Source organism: Amphiura filiformis, unplaced genomic scaffold (assembly GCF_039555335.1).
Source record: "Amphiura filiformis unplaced genomic scaffold, Afil_fr2py scaffold_46, whole genome shotgun sequence".
NCBI classification, from domain to species: domain Eukaryota; kingdom Metazoa; phylum Echinodermata; class Ophiuroidea; order Amphilepidida; family Amphiuridae; genus Amphiura; species Amphiura filiformis.
Genome location: NW_027305510.1, coordinates 682,109 through 705,014, shown reverse-complemented (window position 1 = coordinate 705,014; position 22,906 = coordinate 682,109). Strand labels below are relative to the sequence as shown.

The 22,906-nt window shown below is 38.4% G+C and overlaps 1 protein-coding gene across 1 annotated transcript in view; it reads left to right on the top strand.

The window, feature by feature from the left end:
- The window catches only part of LOC140144243 (uncharacterized), an 89,019-nt gene that overhangs the window by 46,384 nt on the left and 19,729 nt on the right, over positions 1-22,906 (top strand). The window contains exons 5-8 of the mRNA XM_072166060.1: positions 9,762-9,842; positions 15,279-15,371; positions 16,505-16,675; positions 22,664-22,873. Coding sequence (XP_072022161.1) covers positions 9,762-9,842; positions 15,279-15,371; positions 16,505-16,675; positions 22,664-22,873 — 555 coding nt within the window. The remainder of the gene's footprint in view (positions 1-9,761; positions 9,843-15,278; positions 15,372-16,504; positions 16,676-22,663; positions 22,874-22,906) is intronic.

Below are 22,906 nucleotides of genomic sequence, written 5' to 3'. Positions count from 1 at the left end.
GAATGGAGTCTCAAGATTGAGCTAAAAACAAAATAAAATATTTTGGAAAGAGTGCTTTTTGTTATGATGTACCAAACAAATATTGCCAAAAACTCACTTTTTTGTGATATTCTTCATAATTGTTGTTTTTACCCCAAATCTGTATTTATATTAAGATTTATTGATGTCTTGCCTTCATAAAAATGTATACTTTTATATGTCTTCTATGCGAATAATTACAAAGTTATTGCACTTTTACTACATGCATGTCTGAGAGTACACAGCCTCCTTAAGGGGTGGGGTATGAACACAATATATTTGGACAGTATTTATTGTGAGACATTAGAGCACATCAGACATATCGAATTGCATTCTAATTACGAAGAATGTCCTTCTGATATCAAATAATTTTGATTTTTTGAAATTCGCAATGTAATACACATTTTATGGCAAATCATTAAAATTGATATTTTTGATATTTAACAGTACTAAAGTAAACTTTATAAATCTGATCATTTATACTTAAAGTGTATGTAGGTGGGATGAAAAGCCGACGATCAAAAAAAATTAGGTCTTTTTGGGGAAAAAATCCATATCTTCAATATGAAAGGTACAAATTTTCAATTGATCGTCGGCTTTTCCTCCCAGCTACATACACTTTAAGAATATGTCATTAGATTTATAAAATTTACTTTGAGGAATGTTATATAACAAAAATGTGAAAAATATCAAATTTTAATAACTTGTCATAAAATTTGTATTATATCGTGAATTTCAAGAAATTAAAATTATTTGATATCAGAAAGACATTCTTCGTATTCAGAATGCAATTCGATATATGTCTGATGTGCTCTCATGTACCACAAAAATACTGTTAAAACGCTCATTCCAGAATCCAGATCCCTTAAGGTTAGCAACTATTTTAAACTGTTACGATTAGGTAGTTCACAGCATCTTGTGCATCATAGTAAGCTTTGGCAAAATTTGCATTGATCATTTCACAACAAGCGTATACAGAAGAATTCAAATATATACATTTGTAGGTTCTGTGGTTCTTGAGTTATGTTGTAAATTGGGCTGAAACAACAACACTTTTATAAAACATACATTTATAACTCATTAACAACAAAAAATGAAGCAAGTTTTCAAAATATATGATTAGTAGAATTTTGCAAAACATCAAAGTGTTATTTTTCAATAATATATAATGAAAATCAATTTTTTTTGGCTGTTTCGACCACCAATACCGTGTCTACCCTTAAAACATTTTGAATCAGTCATTTATTTACATTATTTCAACTGAGATCCTTTCTTGGTTGAGCACTTTACCATGTCCATGGTTTCAACCTTTCTTGGATTATTATTTTTATTTCAACTGATTTATACCCCATGTGAGGAAATTTGTAACATTTTCTAACTAGGACAATAACCATTTTCTATTTAGCTGCACAGACAGACACCTTTTCCCCTCTGCCCATCCGTCCGTCTCTGGGCAACTTAGGCAATTTTTATTCATGTAATCCTGCACCACGCATACAGAATGAAATTCCGCTTCTATCTCATTGGAGAAATAGACGTCTGATTTATCGTATTCAGCACGTCTTAAATGTGATTATTGATGACCACAGTATTCGGCCGACGGCTGAGCGTCCAGCTCGCCGGCCGGTAGCGTGCATTAGGAAATTACAGAGGACCAAGAGATGTAGAAATATGAGTTGTCACATAGGCTAGTAATGTATTGGGCTATTCCAGGTGAAATCCATACACCCCTGATCTTCCACACAGGTGTTGTGAATATCAAATTGGGTTTACCTGAATGGGTGTCTCCATTTGAAATCTACACCCCCTGTGTAGGATAGGGTGTATGTATTTCAACTGGAATAGCCTTAATATTGAAATACATGTAGGGTTGTAATGTATTGGGCTATTCCTGTTGAAATCCATACACTCCCTATTAAAGACATGACTTTTTATCTTCCGTGCACAACAATGGGGTTACCTGAATGGGTGACCTCCATCTACACCCCCTGTATGTGTGGGAGAATAAGGTAATATCTTCAAGAGGTATATGAATTTCAACTGGAATAGCCTTAATATTGAAGCACATGTAGGGTTGTAATGTATTGGGCTATTCCTGTTGAAATCCATACTCCCCTATTTAAGACATGACTTTTAATCTTCCACACAACAATGGGGTTTACCTGAATGGTTGACTCCATCTACACCCCCTGTGTGGGATGCTAACATAATATCTTCAAGGGGTGTATGAATTTCAACTGGAATAGACTAAATATTGAAGCACATGTAGGGTTGTAATGTATTGGGCTATTCCTGTTGAAATCCATATACCCCCCTATGGAAGACATAGAAATTTAATCTTCGACACAACATTGGGGTTTACCTGAATGGGTGACTCCATCTACACCCCTGTATGTGTGGGAGAATAAGGTAATATCTTCAAGGGGTGTATGAATTTCAACTGGAATAGACTAAATATTGAAGCAGCATCGGGTTGTAATGTATTAGTATAGGATATTCCAATTGAAATACCCCCTATCAAAGACATGACTTTAATCTTCCACACAACAATGGGGTTTACCTGAATGGGTGACTCCATCTGAACCCCCTGTGTGGGATGCTAACATAATATCTTCAAGGGGTGCATGAATTTCAAGTGGAATAGCTTATTGAAGCACTCATGTTTATTACTGGGCTGTGCCATGTCCGTCCATCCATCTACACCCCGTGTGTGGGATATCTTCAAGGGGTGTATGAATTTTAACTGGAATAGCCTATTGAAGCACTCATGTTTATTACTGGGCTGTGCCATGTCCATCCATCCATCTGTCCACTGTGTATTATGTGCATCTAATATTAATGTCTGCACTCGTCTCTATCCTGTATTCCCATTCTCCAATTCCCTTTTATATCCAGCTCAGATGTACTGTGACGTACATCTCGCAGATCTATGCAAAGACTATATTGTCAAAGAAGATGCCGGCTGTTCTTGGACAGCACACATTTGTCCACTTAGTGTGCGACCATTAATGTACACATGTATGGAATATTGCTATGTAGTATTTGATGGCATGTACATTATCCAAGAAAACATAGCTCTCTAGATTATCAGAGCAACTAATTTGTTTTTCACACTTTTTAAAGCAAAATCTTGATTATAGTATCAGATTCATGTTTGTATAATACTTTGTTTGTTTGTTCCTTTTGTCTGTCGATAATTAAGAATGTACACAATGAGTGTTTTCATACGATTTCTGTAACTACTGTGTTTTGACCTAATTGGCGCCCATTGGGGTGTGTGTGTGTGGGGGGGGGGGGACTTATTAAAACATAATTTCCTCACATGTATAACATAAAAAGACAGTTAACATTCATCTGAAGTCATCCAAAGATGTATGTATATGATATATTTATTTAGCCATTTGATAAATTGTAAACTGCATTGAAAAGGGACGCTTTATAACATTTGCTAAGGAGGACGCCCTCAATATTTTTTTTTTTTTAAGTTCTGATATTTACATGATTGTAATGTTTTTGAATTACACTAGATACCCTGCAAAAATCAAGGCTTTTGGTGTTGTGTTGGAATATCTGACATTTTAATATCTCTTTTACAAAAATATTAGACGAACGCGTATGTGATGTTCATAACACTGTACGTTCATAGTGAACGAGATGGACATACACACCAAAGGAGACCTTGGTCATGATAGACGGACCGACGCGCATTGACGACACAGACTTGGGGCGACGATGGTAAATGCCCTATCACCACCAGCACATCTTATATGAGAAGGGTTTCGTTGACAGTAAACATGTACAAACAGCAGGGCCTAGACTTCGTGCCAGTTTGCGAGAATCAAAAACCATCCGAGTCGCTTCACTTACTGTATGATTCAATGAAAGAAATTGATTCTCGCAACAAATGTTACGAGAATCAGATACTAGAATCGATTCAGTGATTCTTGTCTTATCCGAGGCCTTGAAACGGCATATTTTTTGACAAAATTGTAACAGCGGCAATTTGGTCCATTTTTGTGGCCAATTTTGTTTCTGCAGGAATTTGAAGCCAGAGGTGATGCTGTTGCCCTCTGCCATTCCACTGGGGCGCTTTTCACCCTGATGTGGCAATGACGTCAGTGCGCATTTCATTGGGAGCAACTTTAAGATAGGTGGCGCCCTTGACGGCTGCACTCTACTATTTTTGCTGTGCATTTTATCATCAAAGCTCATCTTTTATGAAATTATAAACTTTTCGTCTGTATATAACATCTGTTTTGTGAGTAATCAAAGACTCTTTCTTGGTGATTTTTAATCGCTTTCGATTTCTCGTCTTTCAATAAGAATGCGTTTTGGACATTTGCGACTCGACACGTTTACATTGTCGTTATGAATCAGAATTCGGCAGTTGTGTAGTTACTACTTGTGTATTTTTAGGATGCCTCGCTTGACCTACTCCAAGGACATGTTGATGAACATCGGCAGAGGTGTGATAAACACTTTTGTCCAGCGGCCATTCATACCCGAAGTTTGGAAACAACTGAAAGAATGGAACATTGTTAAACCAACAAAGAGAGGCTACCGCGGTGGAAGGTTACGTAGAACTTTTACTATTCCAACACACACCACCATTCATCGTCGTCTCGATCCATTACACAATCTTGGTCATCATCGAACAGTATCTGAACATACTTGACGCGTGTTCCAATCTCAAGTGGAATTTTCCCGCCGAAAGTGGTAGACTTCAAGTCTTGCCTAGCAACATATAACGCCACTTCGCTATGTAATAAGACAACATCAATTGCAGACTTTGTCGTAAACAACGGAGTTCATCTACTTGGAATAACAGAAAGTTGGTTAAATGGTGATCATCGTGATAATCATCCAATTGCTGATCTCCAAAATTCTCTGCCTCACTTTCAAGTTCATCACCTGCCACGTAAGGGCAGTCGAGGCGGTGGAATTTGTCTTCTGGCTCATAAAGGACTTGATGTAAAAGAAAATCAAGTGAGTCATTATCCATCCTTTGAATATATGGATTTCTTCATAACCAACACCGGTCAAATTTCGCCGCCATTGAGACTTCTGATTATCTATCGACCACCACCTTCGAAAGTAAATAAACTTACACCGAACATGTTTTTCAACGATTTTTCTTCGCTTTTGGAGTTGATGACAATTGAGCCGTCAAGGGTAGTGATGGTTGGTGATATGAATTTTCATTTCGACATCAGTGATGACAGAAATGCAAACATCATGAAAGACTTGCTCGACTCTGCTGATTTTGAACAGCTTGTCACAGAGCCGACACACTGTGATGGGCATACACTTGACGTTATTGTCACCAGGAAAGCGGAAGACGTCGTTTCCAACATTGAGGTAGTCCGTGATGTAACCCCTCGTCATTACGCAGTCAAGTGTGATATTGACATTTCACGTCCGCGATCGGTGAAGCAAGTTGTGAAATTTCGTGAATTAAGGAAGATAGACATTTTGAAGTTTCAGGATGATATCCGAAACTCTCCTCTGTCTACAGATCCAGCTGAGGATCTTTCCAGCCTTGTTTCAAATTATGAAAAGACGCTTGGAGATTTGTTGGATAAACATGCGCCATTGAAATCGAAGTCAATGGTACTACGACCTAACGCACCGTGGTATGACGAGAATCTTCGCTCCGCAAAGCAAGAAAAGCGTCGTCATGAACGCAGATGGTTGAAAACCAAACTAGAATGTGATCGTGAAGTATTTATTGAGAGCTGCAAAGCTTACACCCGACAACTAGAACAAGCGAAGCGTGATCACCATCGTAACAAGATCTCCGAATGTGATGATCGGCAATTATTTCGACTTGTCAAGCGACATGACGCGTCCTACTTCTCGCCAATTTTACCACCACATGATGACGCTAAAAAAAGCTGGCCAACAAATTTGGAACATTCTTCCAAAACAAGATCAAGAATCTCAGGAGTGCACTTGACAACTCGGACTCGCTCAACATTGCTGCTGAAATACGCGACCAATGTGTTAGTGAGTTCACGCATTTAGAGCTGTAACTGAGGAGGATGTTGGTAGCATCATATCAAGCTCGGTAATCAAATCGTGTCCTTTGGACCCGATCCCATCATCGCTGCTGAAAGACTGCTTGGAGTCTCTTCTTCCAAGTATCACTCGGCGTGGTCAATATGTCGCTTATTTCAGGCGAAATGCCACAAGAACTCAAAGTCGCGAGAGTTGTACCACTGCTCAAGAAATCCGGTCTAGCTTCAGAAGAACTAAACAATTATAGACCTATATCAAATCTTAAATTCATGTTCAAGACAATTGAAAAAGTTGCTGCTTCTCAGTTGAATTCATATCTTGATGAAAACAATTTGCATGCTCCAATGCAGTCAGCATACCGCAAACATCACAGCACTGAAACGGCTCTGTTGCGGCGTCCAGAATGACCTGCTTTGTGCAGTTGATCAGCGTCAGGAAGCCGCTCTCATTTTACTTGATTTTTCGGCTGCGTTCGATTTGATTGATCACAACATCTTGCTGCATCGACTGCGTCAACGCTATGGTATTAAAGGCACTGCGTTGAAATATATGTCATCTTATCTGAAGGGCCGTTCTCAGTGCGTTGATGTTTGTGGTATCACCTCTGATGAATTCTTTCTTCATGAGGGCGTACCTCAGGGATCCGTATTGGGTCCACTCATATTTACCATGTATACTGCTCCACTAGGTGACATCATTTCATCCTATGGGTTGAGTCATATGATTTATGCTGATGACACACAGTTGTATATAGTTCTTGATCCATCCAAGCGTAGTGAGAGTATTGGTATAATTGAACGGTGTGTTTCAGATATTAAGGCATGGGCAGTTACCAATAAGCTAATGCTGAATGATACAAAAACTGAGGTTATTCATCTGTCATCTCAATTTGTCAAAACCCTGCCACTACCACCACTTACCATTGGTAATGCAGCTATAGATCCATCGACCTCAGCCCGAGATCTTGGTGTTGTGATTGATAGTGCACTTAACATGAAAGAGCATGTAAAAGCTTTAACAAGATCAGCCTCTTTTGCTATCTACAAGATTGGTAAGATCTGCAAGTACCTTGACAGTAAATCAACTGAGCGCCTTTGTACACGCATTCGTTAGTTCGAGACTAGACTGCTGCAACAGTCTTCTGGTTGGGCTTCCAAAATATGAGATTGCCAAATTGCAACGCATCCAGAATTCTGCTGCACGTCTGGTCTCTCGTGCTAAATATCGTGACCACATGAAGCCAGTTTTATACGATCTCCACTGGCTTCCGGTTGAACAGCGTATCGTGTACAAGGTGCTCCTGATTACTTTCAAGGCCTTGCATGATCTAGCCCCACTGTATATCAAAGAATTGGTTAATACATATCAACCCACCCGTTCACTACGGTCCACTACACAAAACTTGTTGAGTGTCCCAAAGTGCAATACAAAGTTTTATGGTGAGAGAGCTTTTTGTAATGCAGCTCCAGTCTTGTGGAACAACTTGCCTATACAACTCAGATCTGCAGATTCCATCAATCATTTCAAGAGTATTTTAAAAACTCACCTTTTTACCAATGAATTTAGTGATGTTTCTTAAACTTTTAAATTTGTTTACCTTTTAACCTAGTCTCATCTCAGCTGGTTCTGAGTTTTATCTGGGTATCAGTTGTATATTTTTGATATAGTTGAAATGTATTTGTGCAATTAATCTTTGTAGTTTTGGTGTTTTTAATATATTGTAAAGCGCATTGAGATTTTGTATGTAATGGGCTATATAAGAAATAAATATTATTATTATTATTATTTAACTTCAAATTGCTAGTGTTCATACGCACATTAGAAATAGCTGCCTCATCGCGTTAACGTCACTGCCACATCTGGTCGAAAAATGGTATAGTTATGAATTGCTGCATCTCGAAATCATCACAGCTCTATCAGTGTTTTAGAGTGTTTCTTTAAATGCATGTTAAACATGGAATACAAATTGACTTCTGATATCTCAAGCCACTCATGTTTACACTAAATGACCCATAATAATCTCATTCCCAGAGGCATAATCTATGACCCTCATTAAACAAGCAATGCTCATATTTTGACCTGAAGTTGTTGAACATGAGATTTTATACCCAACATAATATCCAAAGGTTGTTCTTTGATTGTAGAAGCATATTCACTAGGATCCACAACATGTTCATCTATCAGGGCACAGTTTTTTAACCCCAATACATTTGTACATTCATTGAATGACGTTTGAAAATTTGGGTACAAAAACTCATACTCTGCAACTTGGGAGTCAAATTTGGCACTATGATTGTTTAATATAGGTTATTGAACTACACCATTGGGATGAGGTGATTGGGATTAAGGAATTGTGTCGCAGAGATTGTCATGTTTGCAATTTCATTCCGTCCATCTGACTACTTTGTATATTATGTCGTACGGTAATATAAATGGAGTCTTGCACATTCTTTAAATCCATTTACCTCTGAAAATAATAACATAAAAAAACCAGAATGAAAAAAACCTATATTCTTTATTTTTCAAACTGTTTCATGGGAAATGGAGATGATAGGTTAACCCCATGAGAACTATCTGCCGATTGGCCAAAAAGAATTTATAATTGTCAATTGGACCAATCAGCAACATTGGTAGAATAATTTCACCAAACAAAAATATTGGGGAGAATTTGCAAAGCTCCATTCTGATTGGTGACTAAAGTGAAGATATCATGTAATTGACCAATCAAAGGTAATGTTAGGTCGGCAAGTAGTGCTCAGGGTCAGGGAGTTAAAAGGTACATTGTCTGGAGGGAAAAGCTCTTTTTCAATTGACCTTTTCGGTAAATCCCATAAGCCTTTGCGAGTACACCTGAGAACTCGTCATTCTGCGTCACGCTGCTCCGCGCCGATGCGCACATCGTTTATCGAACATCGTTGCTGCGCATTGCAAGTCGGCGTGACGTCAAATGACGAGTTCTCAGGTGTACTCGCAAAGGGTTATGGGATTTACCGAAAAGGTCAATTGCAATTTACAAATGAATCACTGCAGGGAGATGTAATTAATTTGTGCTTGGACATCCTCTCCGTCCCTATCTGGTACTAGTGAAGCTAATGTAATCCACAATTCTGTCAAGTTATCATCGTTCCCTCAATTTTGATGAAATCTCTCAGTCTTAAAACAAACAAGCAGCTTGTAACATTTGAAACATGAAATAAAGTCACGGCAAGTACAGTCACTTTCAGAGAAGAAATCCTACCCTTCCCAGAATCCTTTGCAAGCAAAGTCTCAAGTACAGTCACTTCCAAAGAAGAAATCTTACCCTTCCCAGAATCCTTTGCAAACAGCTTGTAACATTCTGATGAAATAAAATCATACTAGTCACTTTCAGAGAAGTAATCTTACCCTTCCCAGAATCCTTTTCAAGCAGTTTGTAGCATTTTAAACATGAAATAAAAGTCACAACAAGTACAGTCACTTCCAAAGAAGAAATCTTACCTTTCCCAGAATCCTTTGCAAACAGCTTGTAACATTTTTATGAATTATAAAGTAATATTAGTCACTTTCAGAGAAGAAATCAATCATACCCTTCCCAGAATCATTTGCAACATGATTTGCTTCATTTCATCACACTCCCATAACTTTGTGGAAATGTTTTCTTTTTATTCTGTTACTAATTTACATTATCTTGTTGGTGTTATTGCCTCCTTGTCTATTCTTTTGACTGACCGTATTCATCCATCCAGCCTGCATCTGCACAGGCCAGCGCATTGCAGGGTCTACAGGCTGCAGGAAAGCTAGGCACACCGACACAACTATACTTAAATGTGAGTGATGAATATGTATGAATGCATGCATGTGTTATACCGTCCGCTGGTCTGTCAATAGCTTGTATGTGATGTTTGATTTCCTCACAGAAAGCAGCCTCATCTGTATTCAAATGATTACATGGGCTATTCCAGTTGAAACCCATACACCCCTGTAGACAGCATGACCTCAATCTCCCTCATAGGGAGTGTAGATTTCAAATAGAGACACTCATTCGGGTATCCCCATTTGAAATTCATACTCCCTGTGTGGGAGATTAAGATCATGTCTTCCATAAGGGGTGTGTGGATTACAACTGGAATAGCTAGCCCAATGGTCACACACTGAGTTCTGATTGTACAGGGCTCAACGTTAATGGTACACTCTAAACCTCATGTGACCATCAAAGGGATGTGACCAGATGGATTAGCTCATATTTTCTCCTAATTCCAGAGAACGTTTAAGCCTGAAATATGATCCGTCTAAATGTTTTGAGTGAAAAAGTGTTAGTGTCATCTTCCATGGTGATCACCACCTGTGATTTCTACAGGTCATTGTAAAACATTTTTTTGCTTTTAATATCAAAACTTCTAGTGCAATTGAACTCTAAATCAGATTATTTTGAGACAGGCCTCAAGATCCAATCTGAGGTATAAAACAGTCTGAAAAAATCTGACCACCCACTTTTGATTAAGGAGGTATTTTTGTTTTGTGAGGTTCCAAAAATCATGTAAGTTTTTGACGACAGCGGCGATGCACACCCTATGTACATCCTGTAGACCTGCATGACAATGTCCAGACTTCTTTGTCCCTTTTTGTCTTGTGTTTCTGGTGAAATTTACACCATCTCTCATTCTTAGGCCTTGGGGATGATTTTGTGCATTTCTTTCCAGTTTCCCATTTGCGCAAGTTGTACAGGCTTAATACATCTCAGATTTCCCTACATTTCTTACGAGTTCCTTTTTCCAAAATTTCTTACAAATTAGGTATAATTTTCCTATCCCTCCAACATATAACTTTTTTTTGGATCAACCTCATTAGCAGCATAGGTTCTCCTGTCGGTTCTTTTTTCCCTCTTTCTATTCTTTCTTTTTTAACTATTTCCCACCACTGCTGTCTCTTTCACTCCCCAAGAAAATAAACAAATATTGTCTGTGTGTTCACATGCCAGCAGTTGTTTTAAGTTTGTCCTATATTCCTTTGATTCAATGGGCTATTCCAGTTGAAATCCGTACACCTCCTGTGGAAGACATGATCTTAATCTCCCACACAGGGAGTGTAGATTTCAAATGGAGTCACCCATTCAGGTAACCCCATTTGAAATCTACACCCCCTTTGGGATATTAAGGTCATGTCTTCCATAGGGGGTGTAAGGATTTCAACTGGAATATCCCATTCCTTTGATTCAATGGGCTATTCCAGTTGAAATCCTTACACCCCCTGTGGAAGACATGACATCTCCCACACAAGGAGTGTAGAATTCAAATGGAGTCACCCATTCAGGTTAAAACTCCATTTGAAATCTACACCCCCTTTGGGATATTAAGGTCATGTCTTCCATACGGGGTGTAAGGATTTCAACTGTAATATCCCATGCCTTTGATTCAATTGATTTGCTGCAGTGATGGCCCCTTATCAACTCTACCCTGTTCTATATACCTGTGTAGCGTTATCTCTATGGCCCCTTATCAACTCTACCCTGTTCTATATACCTGTGTAGCGTTATCTCTATGGCCCCTTATCAACTCTACCCTATTCTATATACCTGTGTAGCGTTATCTCTATGGCCCCTTATCTACTCTACCCTGTTCTATATACCTGTGTAGCGTTATCTCTATGGCCCCTTATCAACTCTACCCTATTCTATATACCTGTGTAGCGTTATCTCTAAAATATTCCTTCAAGCAGGGACAATCAATGGGGTTATTCAAGTTACACTATGAACCGATATATAAGCATAAAGGACATGATAAAAGGACATGATGATGTAATTTGGCAGGAATTTTACCAGTAGCGATATACGAATGCAAGTAAACGGCAATGCATTACGCGTAAAATTTTGTTATGGCTGGTACTTGTGTGTTTACATGTTGAATTCAGTTGCAGGTAGCGGCTAAACATTGCCGCTTAATTCTGTTGTTTTATTGCTGATATCAACAAAGAAATCGCCAATCTTCTTTTGATGATCTTTAGCTTGTTTTTGTTGTTGAAAGGGATTCAGTCATGTTTCACTGTTGTTCATCACCATTTAACAAACTCACGTCCAGTGCATCTGCACACAGATGATGTGGTCACATTGTTAAACAGTGATGAACAATGGTGAAACATGATGGAATCCCTAATTACGCTGATAGAAAACAAGAGTGATGAATTGCTCTCATAAAAGAATCTAGTAAAGGGATAAATTGTTCTCCTCTCAACAGGTAGAATGATACGAAAGTATAATTTAATCAAATAAACACCGAAACATTAGGAAAACCAGGTTATGTGCATTAGGTGCGTATGCAGTGCAATAAAGCATTTTCGAGCGCTCTTAAGGTCCGTTCATACTATGCCGCAATTGCTTTGTGATGCGGTACATTGCCGATTTATCGATTACTTTTTGCAGCAACTCGTCGCATTTCCAAGTTAAAATGTATTTAACTTTATTGCGATATCGCAATGCAGTATTTTTCAGTACAATGCAATACAGCATCGCAACGCAATTTCGGCGTAGTATGAACGGACCTTTACACTCTGACATGCGTAAATTCGCAAACGCAAATAGCGTTATTGACCCGGAATATTATAATAAACTGGGTCATCATAAACAAACAGCAGCTGTCTTTGGAAACTTTGATTAAAAATGTCCTTAATTTCATATATAAGGTTCCATGTATGATTTAGCACAATTTCACAAAATGCATCATGGGAAGACATGCTTTCATGTTGTGCATTGTCACATCAACTATTGTGATTTGCTTTAGTTTAGCATCTAATAATGGCAAAATGTGGAAACTGCATGGACATAAATTGTTGGGAATGATCATCTCACCCACTTAACACTTGACTTCAAATAACTTAGTAGTATTTGATGAAACAGATATGACATATAGTCCTAGCAAAGTAACAGGTGGCATATTGCTATTAGTCCATAATACAGCGTGTTTATACTGGACACCTCGCATCGCCTTCACCCGCATTTTAAATCCCCTCACCATCATCGGGTCGTGTCTACTGCACTGTAAATGCAGAGTAACAATTCACTTCCCACTCATTTATTGGGGAGAGCGGAAGTCCAGAAATGGTTTTTGTGACCTTCAAGGTCAGATTTTGAATGTTTGCGCTGTATACATGTAGGCCAACTTCTGTGTCACCTGCAAAATGGTCACCTGTGCTGTTTCTACTGTGCTATTTAAAACAACCTCAAAAGGTGGTTGACAGGTGACAGTGATGTTCATTCGCATCACCGTGCATTCACATTCATCCAATCTTTTTTTACTGGGGCCGTTACCACATATTCCTCCCATCACCCCCATTCAGCGTCAGCCGTTTGCTCAGTAGAAACACGCTCATAGAAATAATTTTTTGCCACTTCTCAAGATTTATTGGGAACTGTGTTCCCACCTTTTTCTCTTCCCTGATTGCTATCCCTAACACCACATTCAACATCAAGCTAAAGTTTTCCTTGTGTAGTGCTAGATACGGAGTGCTATTCAAGTCATGGATCACAATGTATTTAGTATAGCGAGATGCGTACTAGACAATATGACGTTAAGAGGTGTATCTCTAGCATGCGATTGTGCTAGTTTACAGGGCAAACTATCTGAATAGCATTCCTAATAGAAACACAGAAAACTTAACCTCAAGAATAAGTTAATTTGTGCATGATGTGTTTATTCAACCCTAAAATCTCAATTTTCAGTAACCATTCCCATCAGTTTTCATATGATTTTTATATTAATTTGATACCATTTTCACCATTTCTTTTTAATTGTTCACTTCCACTTACCATCCTATAGCACCACTTGATTATAACCTGTGTTGTAACTATTTAATTTGGTTGGTATCCTCCTTCTTTTAGCCTGCTACTTCTCAGGCTAGCCAAGTGCTCCAAGGAGGACTGTCAACGCAGGGAGTCACTCAGCTCCTCTTCAATGTGAGTTGTTGCCTGCCGTTGCTATGACTACCGACCCATCCCATGATGGTTGAGCCATCTATGATGGTCATTGCTATAAAAAGTATTTCATTTTAAGGGCATGTATTGTAAAATTGAGCCATACCAGTCAAAAAGAGTAAACTTAATGGCAGTAGGGTTGTGAACCAATTGGGTGTATCAATTTAAATACCGTATGCAACAAATAAAATAAATGAAATTATATAAACTTTTCCTACCAACAATTAACAGCAACTTAATTTCATACCTGATGTTGAATTATTTTATTTCACTACAGAGCATTATTGAGGACAAAGTTTTCAAGAAATTAAGTACTTGGATCTCTTAAATTAGTTTTCCCAAGTTTTAAACTTTGAAACCGTTGGATGCTTTTGCATAATGATAACATAATTAATAATAGACTTGGACAATCTTCATTTTGGGTTAATTTGAATGCAATCTTCACATATTTTCCCCATCCTTTTATTATCTTACTTCATTGTTATGTTTCTTTAATTTTCTGTGTATTGTTCCCAGTTCTGTTAAAGGTGTGTGACCACATTGAAACCCATCACCCAAATATTCCTATCCCAAGTTTTGAATAACATTGCAGTGATTTGATTAGAAGTAAACATGTATGGCCCATAGAACAGTAAATGGGTCCCGGGGGATGGGGGGGGGGATCTACGCCTTGGCATGTTGTTGGTCATACCATCTAAAGTGGGTCCAGGGGGATGAGGATGTTAATCTGGTCAAGCACCTTCTATTCATTCATCAAATTTCTCAATTCTATCATGTAGTCAGTTTTTAGTCTCTTTTACTAACAACAAAATGCACAACAGTTTGATTACCTACTGCAAGTTTTTGTTAAAAATAAAACCCAGTGTAAATGTGGTTCTGACTATACAGTGTTTTTCATCTAAAACAGGTTTGTTCGTCTAGAATGCACTTAATTCTACTGTCTTTAACGGTTTCATCTTGTTTCATGAAAATTTCTGTTGATAATTATGATGGTTTTGTTTGCTAAGATGGACCATCATTTGCTAAAATAAATTTTCATTTAAAACAAGCACTGACTTAAAGACGTATCTACTCCCCGATTCCAGAAAAACGCAGCAGTTAAAAAAAAAAATGCCCTGTTCGGCTATATGAAAAAAAGCTATAAAATAGTGAAAGCTACATATTTTTGTATACATCCTAATCCTTTTAATCAAATTTAGATATTTTACAAAAATGTTTATAGACATTATTTTTGAGTGCCATATCTTTTTAAAGTTGATCTAATCTAGTATTTTCTATGTTATATTTGCCATCCTTACAGCCAGCCACAAATCAGATCACCCAGGTTGGACTACAGGGACTACAGGCAGCTGCTGCACAGAAAATTGCACAACCAACACAGCTATTAGTCAATGTAAGTCAGGAAAGGACAGGGGCAGGCCCGTACGCAGGATTTCATTTGGGGTGCTGATTTCGGAAAAGTGGACTTTTTTCCGGGGGCGATTTTGTGAAAAGTTGACCAAATTTGGAAGTTTTGGTCCAAAAAAGCGTAAAAAACCCGAAATGTTGGGACTTTTAGTATTAATTTTTTTTAATTGGGGGAGGTGCGTCGCACCCCCACCTCCTGCGTACAGGCCTGGGCTGGGGTATATTAAAGCTTACTGTTAGACAGTGATTTTTGGACAAGAGGATAAGCAAACTGAGTCTGATATGACGGTCAAAATCAAAATTCAGTTATCAATCCCATTACCTGAGCCAATGAGCATTGAGCTTCATATTTAGCAAAGTATCTATGATGTTACAGAGCTCTATGTTTACAAACAAAAGGCATGGCACCAGTCTATTGATATGCTTCCAGAGAACAGCTTATGACCAAGTCACCAATTCAATTGCACTTTGCATTTTTTCACACACGTTTTAAAAGCTCCTCAACAAATTATACAGGATGCCCTCTATACTGCCGAGCAAAGAATAATGACACTACAGTAAGCAAAAGAATTAAGGTACCAGTTGTGTTCACCCCTGTGTATATTCAAGTAAAGACAAATATATCAAAATTAAAACAAGCAGCCAATGCCTGTACACTTAAGCTCTGATTTAAGATCTTATTTTTGTTGAAATTGGTTGAGAATCAAAGAAATGGTGATCTAAAACCTAATGAAGAAACGAAATGCACTTTTGAGTTCTAATCAATGTATTAACGATGTTAGTTTTAACGTGCTAATCAATGGAAGCACAGCGCTAGTTCTCTTGATCGCGAACGCTTTGTGTACGTAACAAATCAATAGGGCATGCAATGGAGCAAACTGCAACTTTTAAATTGGCATCTTCCTTGGATTTTTAGATCTTTGTGCCTTTATTTCTTAAACCATTTCAACGAATGAGGTCTTAAATTTGAGCTAAAAGATCCATCTATTGGCAGCTGGTTCCAATTCTGACATGTGTCTTTGGTTTGGATTTATACAAGGGGTAAACATGATTTTGTGCTATTTTTGAGCCCCCAAACCCATTAGCTTATATCAATGTTGTTGTTGTGTTCCCAAGCAGGCAGCTCAACCACAGGTGCTATTACAGGGAGTGCCCATGACTGCTGCAGCTGCTGCGGCTGCTATACAGAAGGCCCAACTACAGCAGGTAGCAGTGTCCAGTGCAGCATCATCAGGACTTACTACTATACAAATAGATGGCAGTAAAGCTACAGATACTACTACAACACAGGTAAGCATGGTGCAGTGCATGCATGGTAAGGGTACTTGGAGGTCTGCTGCTGGCTCACGGCCCTGCAAAGTGCTAACACTTCATAGTGTTCATAGTTCTGGTCGCTAGGGTTCAACTCCCGGCACAGTCATGGAATACTACGTAATATGTATCATGTTCGCTTCCATCTAGCGATCAATAACCTGAAAAACCCATATGTATTCCAATTCAATGCACAAGCTCATACACCTGTGGTTCTTTGATGTTACTGCTTACAATAGAAACATTGATCAATAATGAACGTTGGTCAAAAGACGAGCTTACTGAAGTGAAAAATTATGTACATGCAGAATCATCAATTATGCATATTGCCTTGAAAATCATAAAAAGAGATTACTTGATCAACTCAAATGATTTTATTAGCATTATTTATAAACCATATTTCAATATTTCTAAATGTTTTATATATGTCTTTTGACCCAGAAATGTATGAATTTGATGCGAAATCGGGATGAAAAATAATGTTTTACCAGTCAGATTCAGAAAGAGAAAATCTCCTTACACTTGTTAATTACATCACAATCCAAACATAGATGTTCAAATTCATAGAGAATGTTACAAACTGTTGTATGTTTTGCTATTTTGTTTTCTCTGTAGGGAATGTGTTTTATTGTTAAAATCGGATATGAAAAACTATCATAAATACAGCACAAACGGGCATCACTATTTGTGTGTATAATACAAATTCTGAATTATATAGAAGTGACATATGACACTTATAAAAGCTGTATCTTGAAAAGGAGATTACTCTGATGCTAGAATTTCGGCATGGAAACTCATGTGAAATGAAGAAAAATATTTCTGATTGATTTTATGTGTCTTTTGAGCTTTAAATGGTTCAAAATGTTAAAATCAACAAAATTCGAGTAATTATGATGTCATCAACATGATATTAATATTCATGAGGAATAATTATTGCTCCCTCAATTAAGAAAATGACTAACAAATGGTTGGATTTCATCGCACAACCTTCTAGTAACTGTATCTAGAAATTTATGATATTTACTTGTCAATTTTTTGCGGGAAACAATCCTTTTCTATGGTTACTGACCAGCTCATTAGCGCGGTTCATCAGACATTGGGACCGTGGGATTACCGCCCTCTGTTGATGACAGGGCTTCGAACTCTTATCAAGACGATAAGAAATGCAGGGCCGTGGGCTGCATGATAGTACATGGTGTTACGTAACCCAGTGCAAAATTTGCTACATTAGTGGAACCAATGCTTTTTAGCTTCTAAATACCCCTACGAACAAAACCTGAGTTGGTTCCATTTTTTTCGAATGTGTCTTCAATGGCCATTTTGAAATTCAAAATGGCCACTATATTTAGCCTTTTCTAAGCCATATTTGTCCCGAAAGTGCACAAAGTCATATTTTTTCTTACTGATTATTTATACTTTTGATTGTCAAATCCACTAAGAACATAATTAGGATCATTTTCTAGAATCCAAGATGGCTGCCAAATCCAAAATGGCCGCCAATTTGTCTAAAATGGTCTGCCAGCTATAAGGACATTGATTTCTTTCTTTTTTTGCTGATTTATTCACTACTTATGTTTCTGAGAATCCACTGAGAAATAAAAACTTAATTTGGTCCATTTTCTCCAATCCAAGATGGCCTCTAAATCCAAAATGGCCTCCTTTTATTAAAATATGGCATACCGCTTTAGGCAATTACTATCAATGAGAGTAAAATACGTGTATCTCATTTCTGTCAGATATGGATAAGAAAATTATTCTAAACATCTTAAATAGTGCAACAACATTGTTAGAGGAGAATATAGGTTTATTTCACCTTTCAAAATGGCCTCCAAAGTATCTTGAAATTGGCTAAGATTTTCAGCTAATTTGTCAGCATTTATGCAATGAAATGCAGAAAATCGCGTTTTAAAAGTTGAAATTTCAATATTGTAATTCAACTTTAGACGTTTATTATAGAGCTGACCTTAAAGGCATTTTAATGCCTAGTTGTCATCATCTATGTTATCAGTATTTTCAAGTTCCTCAGCATAGCTGTATTGGTACACTCTACATCTGCTCCACAAGCACATGCTTCTGTACAAGTCAGAGTGTGTCGTCTGCAGGAACATCTTCTGGAGCATTTGCTTATTCCACATCCGCACCTAACAAGCTCGACAACAGACTCGGGAGCTATTGCAATGTCTGACAGGATAGGTACTGGAATGTTATCTGCATCACTCGACCATCCTAGCTTGAACGGGTCTGGAATATTTGGATTTACCACAAGGTCTTGACTCCAAATATATGCTTGCATATGCGCCCGCAGAATGTGTTGATGCCAAGCGCCAGAAGTTGGAGGGATTTTATCAATCCCCCCTGGTTGGCTCTTGAAGCGTTTCCATCTCAGTTTTTCAACTGTGTTGGCCTGTAGGTTATTTTTTGTGCCCACGAGCCTGCACAAAAACCTCTCACAGCCTGAAACAACACTTTGAGATGGGCATTTCTGCTTCACCAAGTTGACTCAGTGCTGTGAGTTCTTCAGGTGTTGCTTCAGTGAAGGCATTGAAGGCAGTCTTCTTGCCTATACCTCTGATATGTCCACATGTGTCGCATCCTGCTTTTGATGTACCAAGACGGCTATGTATAGGTTTCAGCAAGATTTTCCTTCTGTTGTCACCTGTTCCCATAAGCATGATTGTCTGAAGACCAAGAACCGTTAGTCTTGAAGAGCAAGGACCATAGCACCTGTATCTTGGGTCATGATATGGACATTCTGTCCAGCTTCAGAGATCTCTGCTGCATGTAGCATGATTAGAGTGTCTGCTTCCTCTTGTGTACTAAAACCTGTCGATGGCTGAACATGATTCATGTTGCTTTTCACATGCAGGCGTGTTACAATGACTACTGGAATCTTCAGCTTCAAAACTTTGTTTGCCAGGTAGATTGCGAGGGTGTCCTTAGTTTCATTGTTAGCCAAAAATAGTTTTCAGTCATCGATGGGGGTTGTGTCAGCAACAATGTAGGCTCTCACTGATGATTGGACTCCTAACTTGCGACGTCTGATTATATCTTTGATTGAGTTTTCTCTTCCATAATTATCAAAGATGACACGGCAACTTTCATATATAGTCACTGTAACACATCTGCATGTGAAAAGCAACATGAATGATTGTTCAAACATCGACAGGTGTTAGTACACAAGAGGAAAGCAGACACTCTAATCATGCTACATGCAGCAAAGATCTCTAAAGCTGGAAAGAATGTCCATATCATGACCCAAGATACATACATACAACGGCTTTTTTATAGCGCAATTTCAAAGAAATGATCATTGCACTTTACAAAAAAACTTACGCTACTGCTAAAGACTACAAGAAAAGTGAAAACAAAAAACATGCAAAAGAAACAACATCAGCAATGGTTAAAAGATGGGGTTTCAGGCTACATTTGAAAATAGTAACTGTGGGAGATGACCTAATGGATGAAGGAAGATTGTTCCAGATTCTGTTCCAGATTCCAGATACAGATGTTATGGTCCTTGCTCTTCGAAGACACACGGTTCATGGACTTCAGACAACCATATGCTTTTGGGGACAGGTGGCAACAGAAGGAAAATCTTGCTGAAACCAATACATACCCGTCTGAGGACATCAAAGTGTTGTTTCAGGCTGTGAGAGGTTTTTGTGCAGGGTCATGGGCACAAAAAATGACCTTCAGGCTAACACAGATGAAAAACTGAGATGTAAACAATTCAAGAGCCAACCATGGGGGATTGATAAAATCCCTCCAACTTCAGGTGTGTGGCATCAACACATTCTGCGGGCGCAAATGCAAGCATAATGTTTGTAGTCAATACCTTGTGGTAAATCCAAATGTTCCAGACCCGTTCGAGCTAGGATGGTCGAGTGATGCAGATAACTTATTCCAGCGTAGCCAGCACTTTTTCAGAGGGAAGGGGGGGGCAAAGGGGGCAAGACAAATTTTAAGGGGGAAACTTTTGGCGACAAAATCAGTTAAATGTTACAAATGCTGCTAAGTTTAGCGAAAAATGTTGCCATATTGAAGCTAAACTGGTGAAATATGGTACAGAAAGTGAATAAATTTGCAAAATGGCAAAATATAATGTAACACAAAAACGTCTTAAATGTGGGGGTGGTCACCATCCCACAGGGGAGGAGGGGGCAAGACTTTCGCAGCTGCCCCCCTTGCTCCCCCTTAGCTACGCTCACTGCATTCCAGTACCTATCCTGTCAGACATTGCAATAGCTCCCGAGTCTGTTGTGGAGCTTGTTAGGTGCGGATATGGAATAAGCAAATGCTCCAGAAGATGTTCCTGCAGACGACACAATCTGACTTGTACAGTAGCATGTGCTTGTGGAGCAGATGAAGAGTGTACCAATACAGCTGTGCTGAGGAACTTGAAAATACTGATAACATGGATGATAACAACTAGGCATTTAAATGCCTCAAGGTCAGCTCTATCATAAATGTCTTAAGTTGAATTACAATAATAAAATTTCAACTTTTAAAAACATGATTTTCTGCATTTCATTGCATAAATGGTGCCATATTAATCTTAGCCAATTTCAACACATTTTGGCGGCCATTTTGAAAGGTGAAATGCACCTTATTTCTCCTTAAACAATGTTGTTGCACTACTTTAAGATGTTTACAATCATTTTCTTATCCATATCTAACAGAAATGAGATACGTGTATTTTACTCTCAATGATAATAATTGCCTAAAGCGGTATACTATATTTTAATAAGCGCGGCCATTTTGGATTTAGAGGCCATCTTGGATTGGAGACAATGGACCAAATTAAGTTTTTAGTTCTCAGTGGCTTCTCAGAAACATTAGTAGTGAAAATAATCAGCAAAAAAGAAAAGAAATCAATGTCCTTATAGCTGGCAGAACATTTTAGACAAATTGGCGGCCATTTTGGATTTGGCAGCCATCTTGGATTCTAGAAAATGATCCTAATTATGTTCTTAGTGGATTTTGACAATCAAAAGTATAAATAATCATTAAAAAAATATGACTTTGTGCATTTTCGGGACAAATATGGCTTTAAAAGGCTAAATATAGTGGCCATTTTGAATTTCAAAATGGCCAAGATTACATTCGAAAAAAATGGAACCAACTCAGGTCTTGTTACCTAGGGTATAAGGGTGCAAAAAAACCTTGGTTCCACTAATGTAGCAAATTTTGCACTGACTTATGATAATTCTACCTAACACCATGTACTATGAAGACAAGGGTCCATTTCACTAAACTTTGCGAATTTTTGTAAGTCTCGAAATCGAGTCGTAAGTTCCATTTCACTAAACTTACTTATGAACGGTACCCTTAGGAAGTAATTCGCTGTCGTAGTGCACGTTAGAATATGACCATTACTAGGTCAACTGGATCACGCTTTCTTAGTTACAAACCACTGATTGAAATGATCACAACACAAAGCCTATGGCATATCAAAATTTGGAACAGGTGTATGAGCTCAGGCTTGGAGCAGTAACCAATGGTTACTAACGTGCACTACGACAGAGAATAGGGATTTACTACAGGGACCCTTTGTAAAGTTAGTCTAGTATTGGGTATTCGAATTCGGAAGTTAACGAACGGTTATAGAAGTTTAGTGAAATGGGCCCCTGGGTTCAATCACTGGTGGTTGTGACTTGGTGGATATAATGTAATGACATAGGGAGGGGAAGACTGAATTTAATTCATAGCGTCTATAGTGCAGAGGTTATGAATATCTCGGGCCAGCTTCAGCATGGTGGTTTTAAAGCTATCTGGAAGAATACTGTCAGCAGTCTATACAAGATGATAGTTGTATGCTTCTTTGTTTTGACTATACTTCATCTTGGGTTGGGTGTAATTTGTCAATCTGTTAAAAGAGAAACTAGAAATGCCTCTCATTGATTCACAATGCCCAGAAACAGATTGTGTGTTTGTAAACCATACGATTTCTCTTGCCTTCATCTTCAGGCTACTACAACTACCACCCAAGCAGCCCAAGCCCTGCAGCAGTCTGCCGCAATACAGCAAGCCATGCAGGCCCTACAAGCCCAGGCTCAACAACAAGCCCAGCTACAGACGGTGACACAAGCCGTGCCACAGCCCCAGGTCCTGACGCAGGCTTTGACACCACAACAATTACAGTTACTTACACAACAGACGGGTCAACAGATACAGCTGGTAAGTAGAGTGATCAAGGAGGGCGCTTTCCAA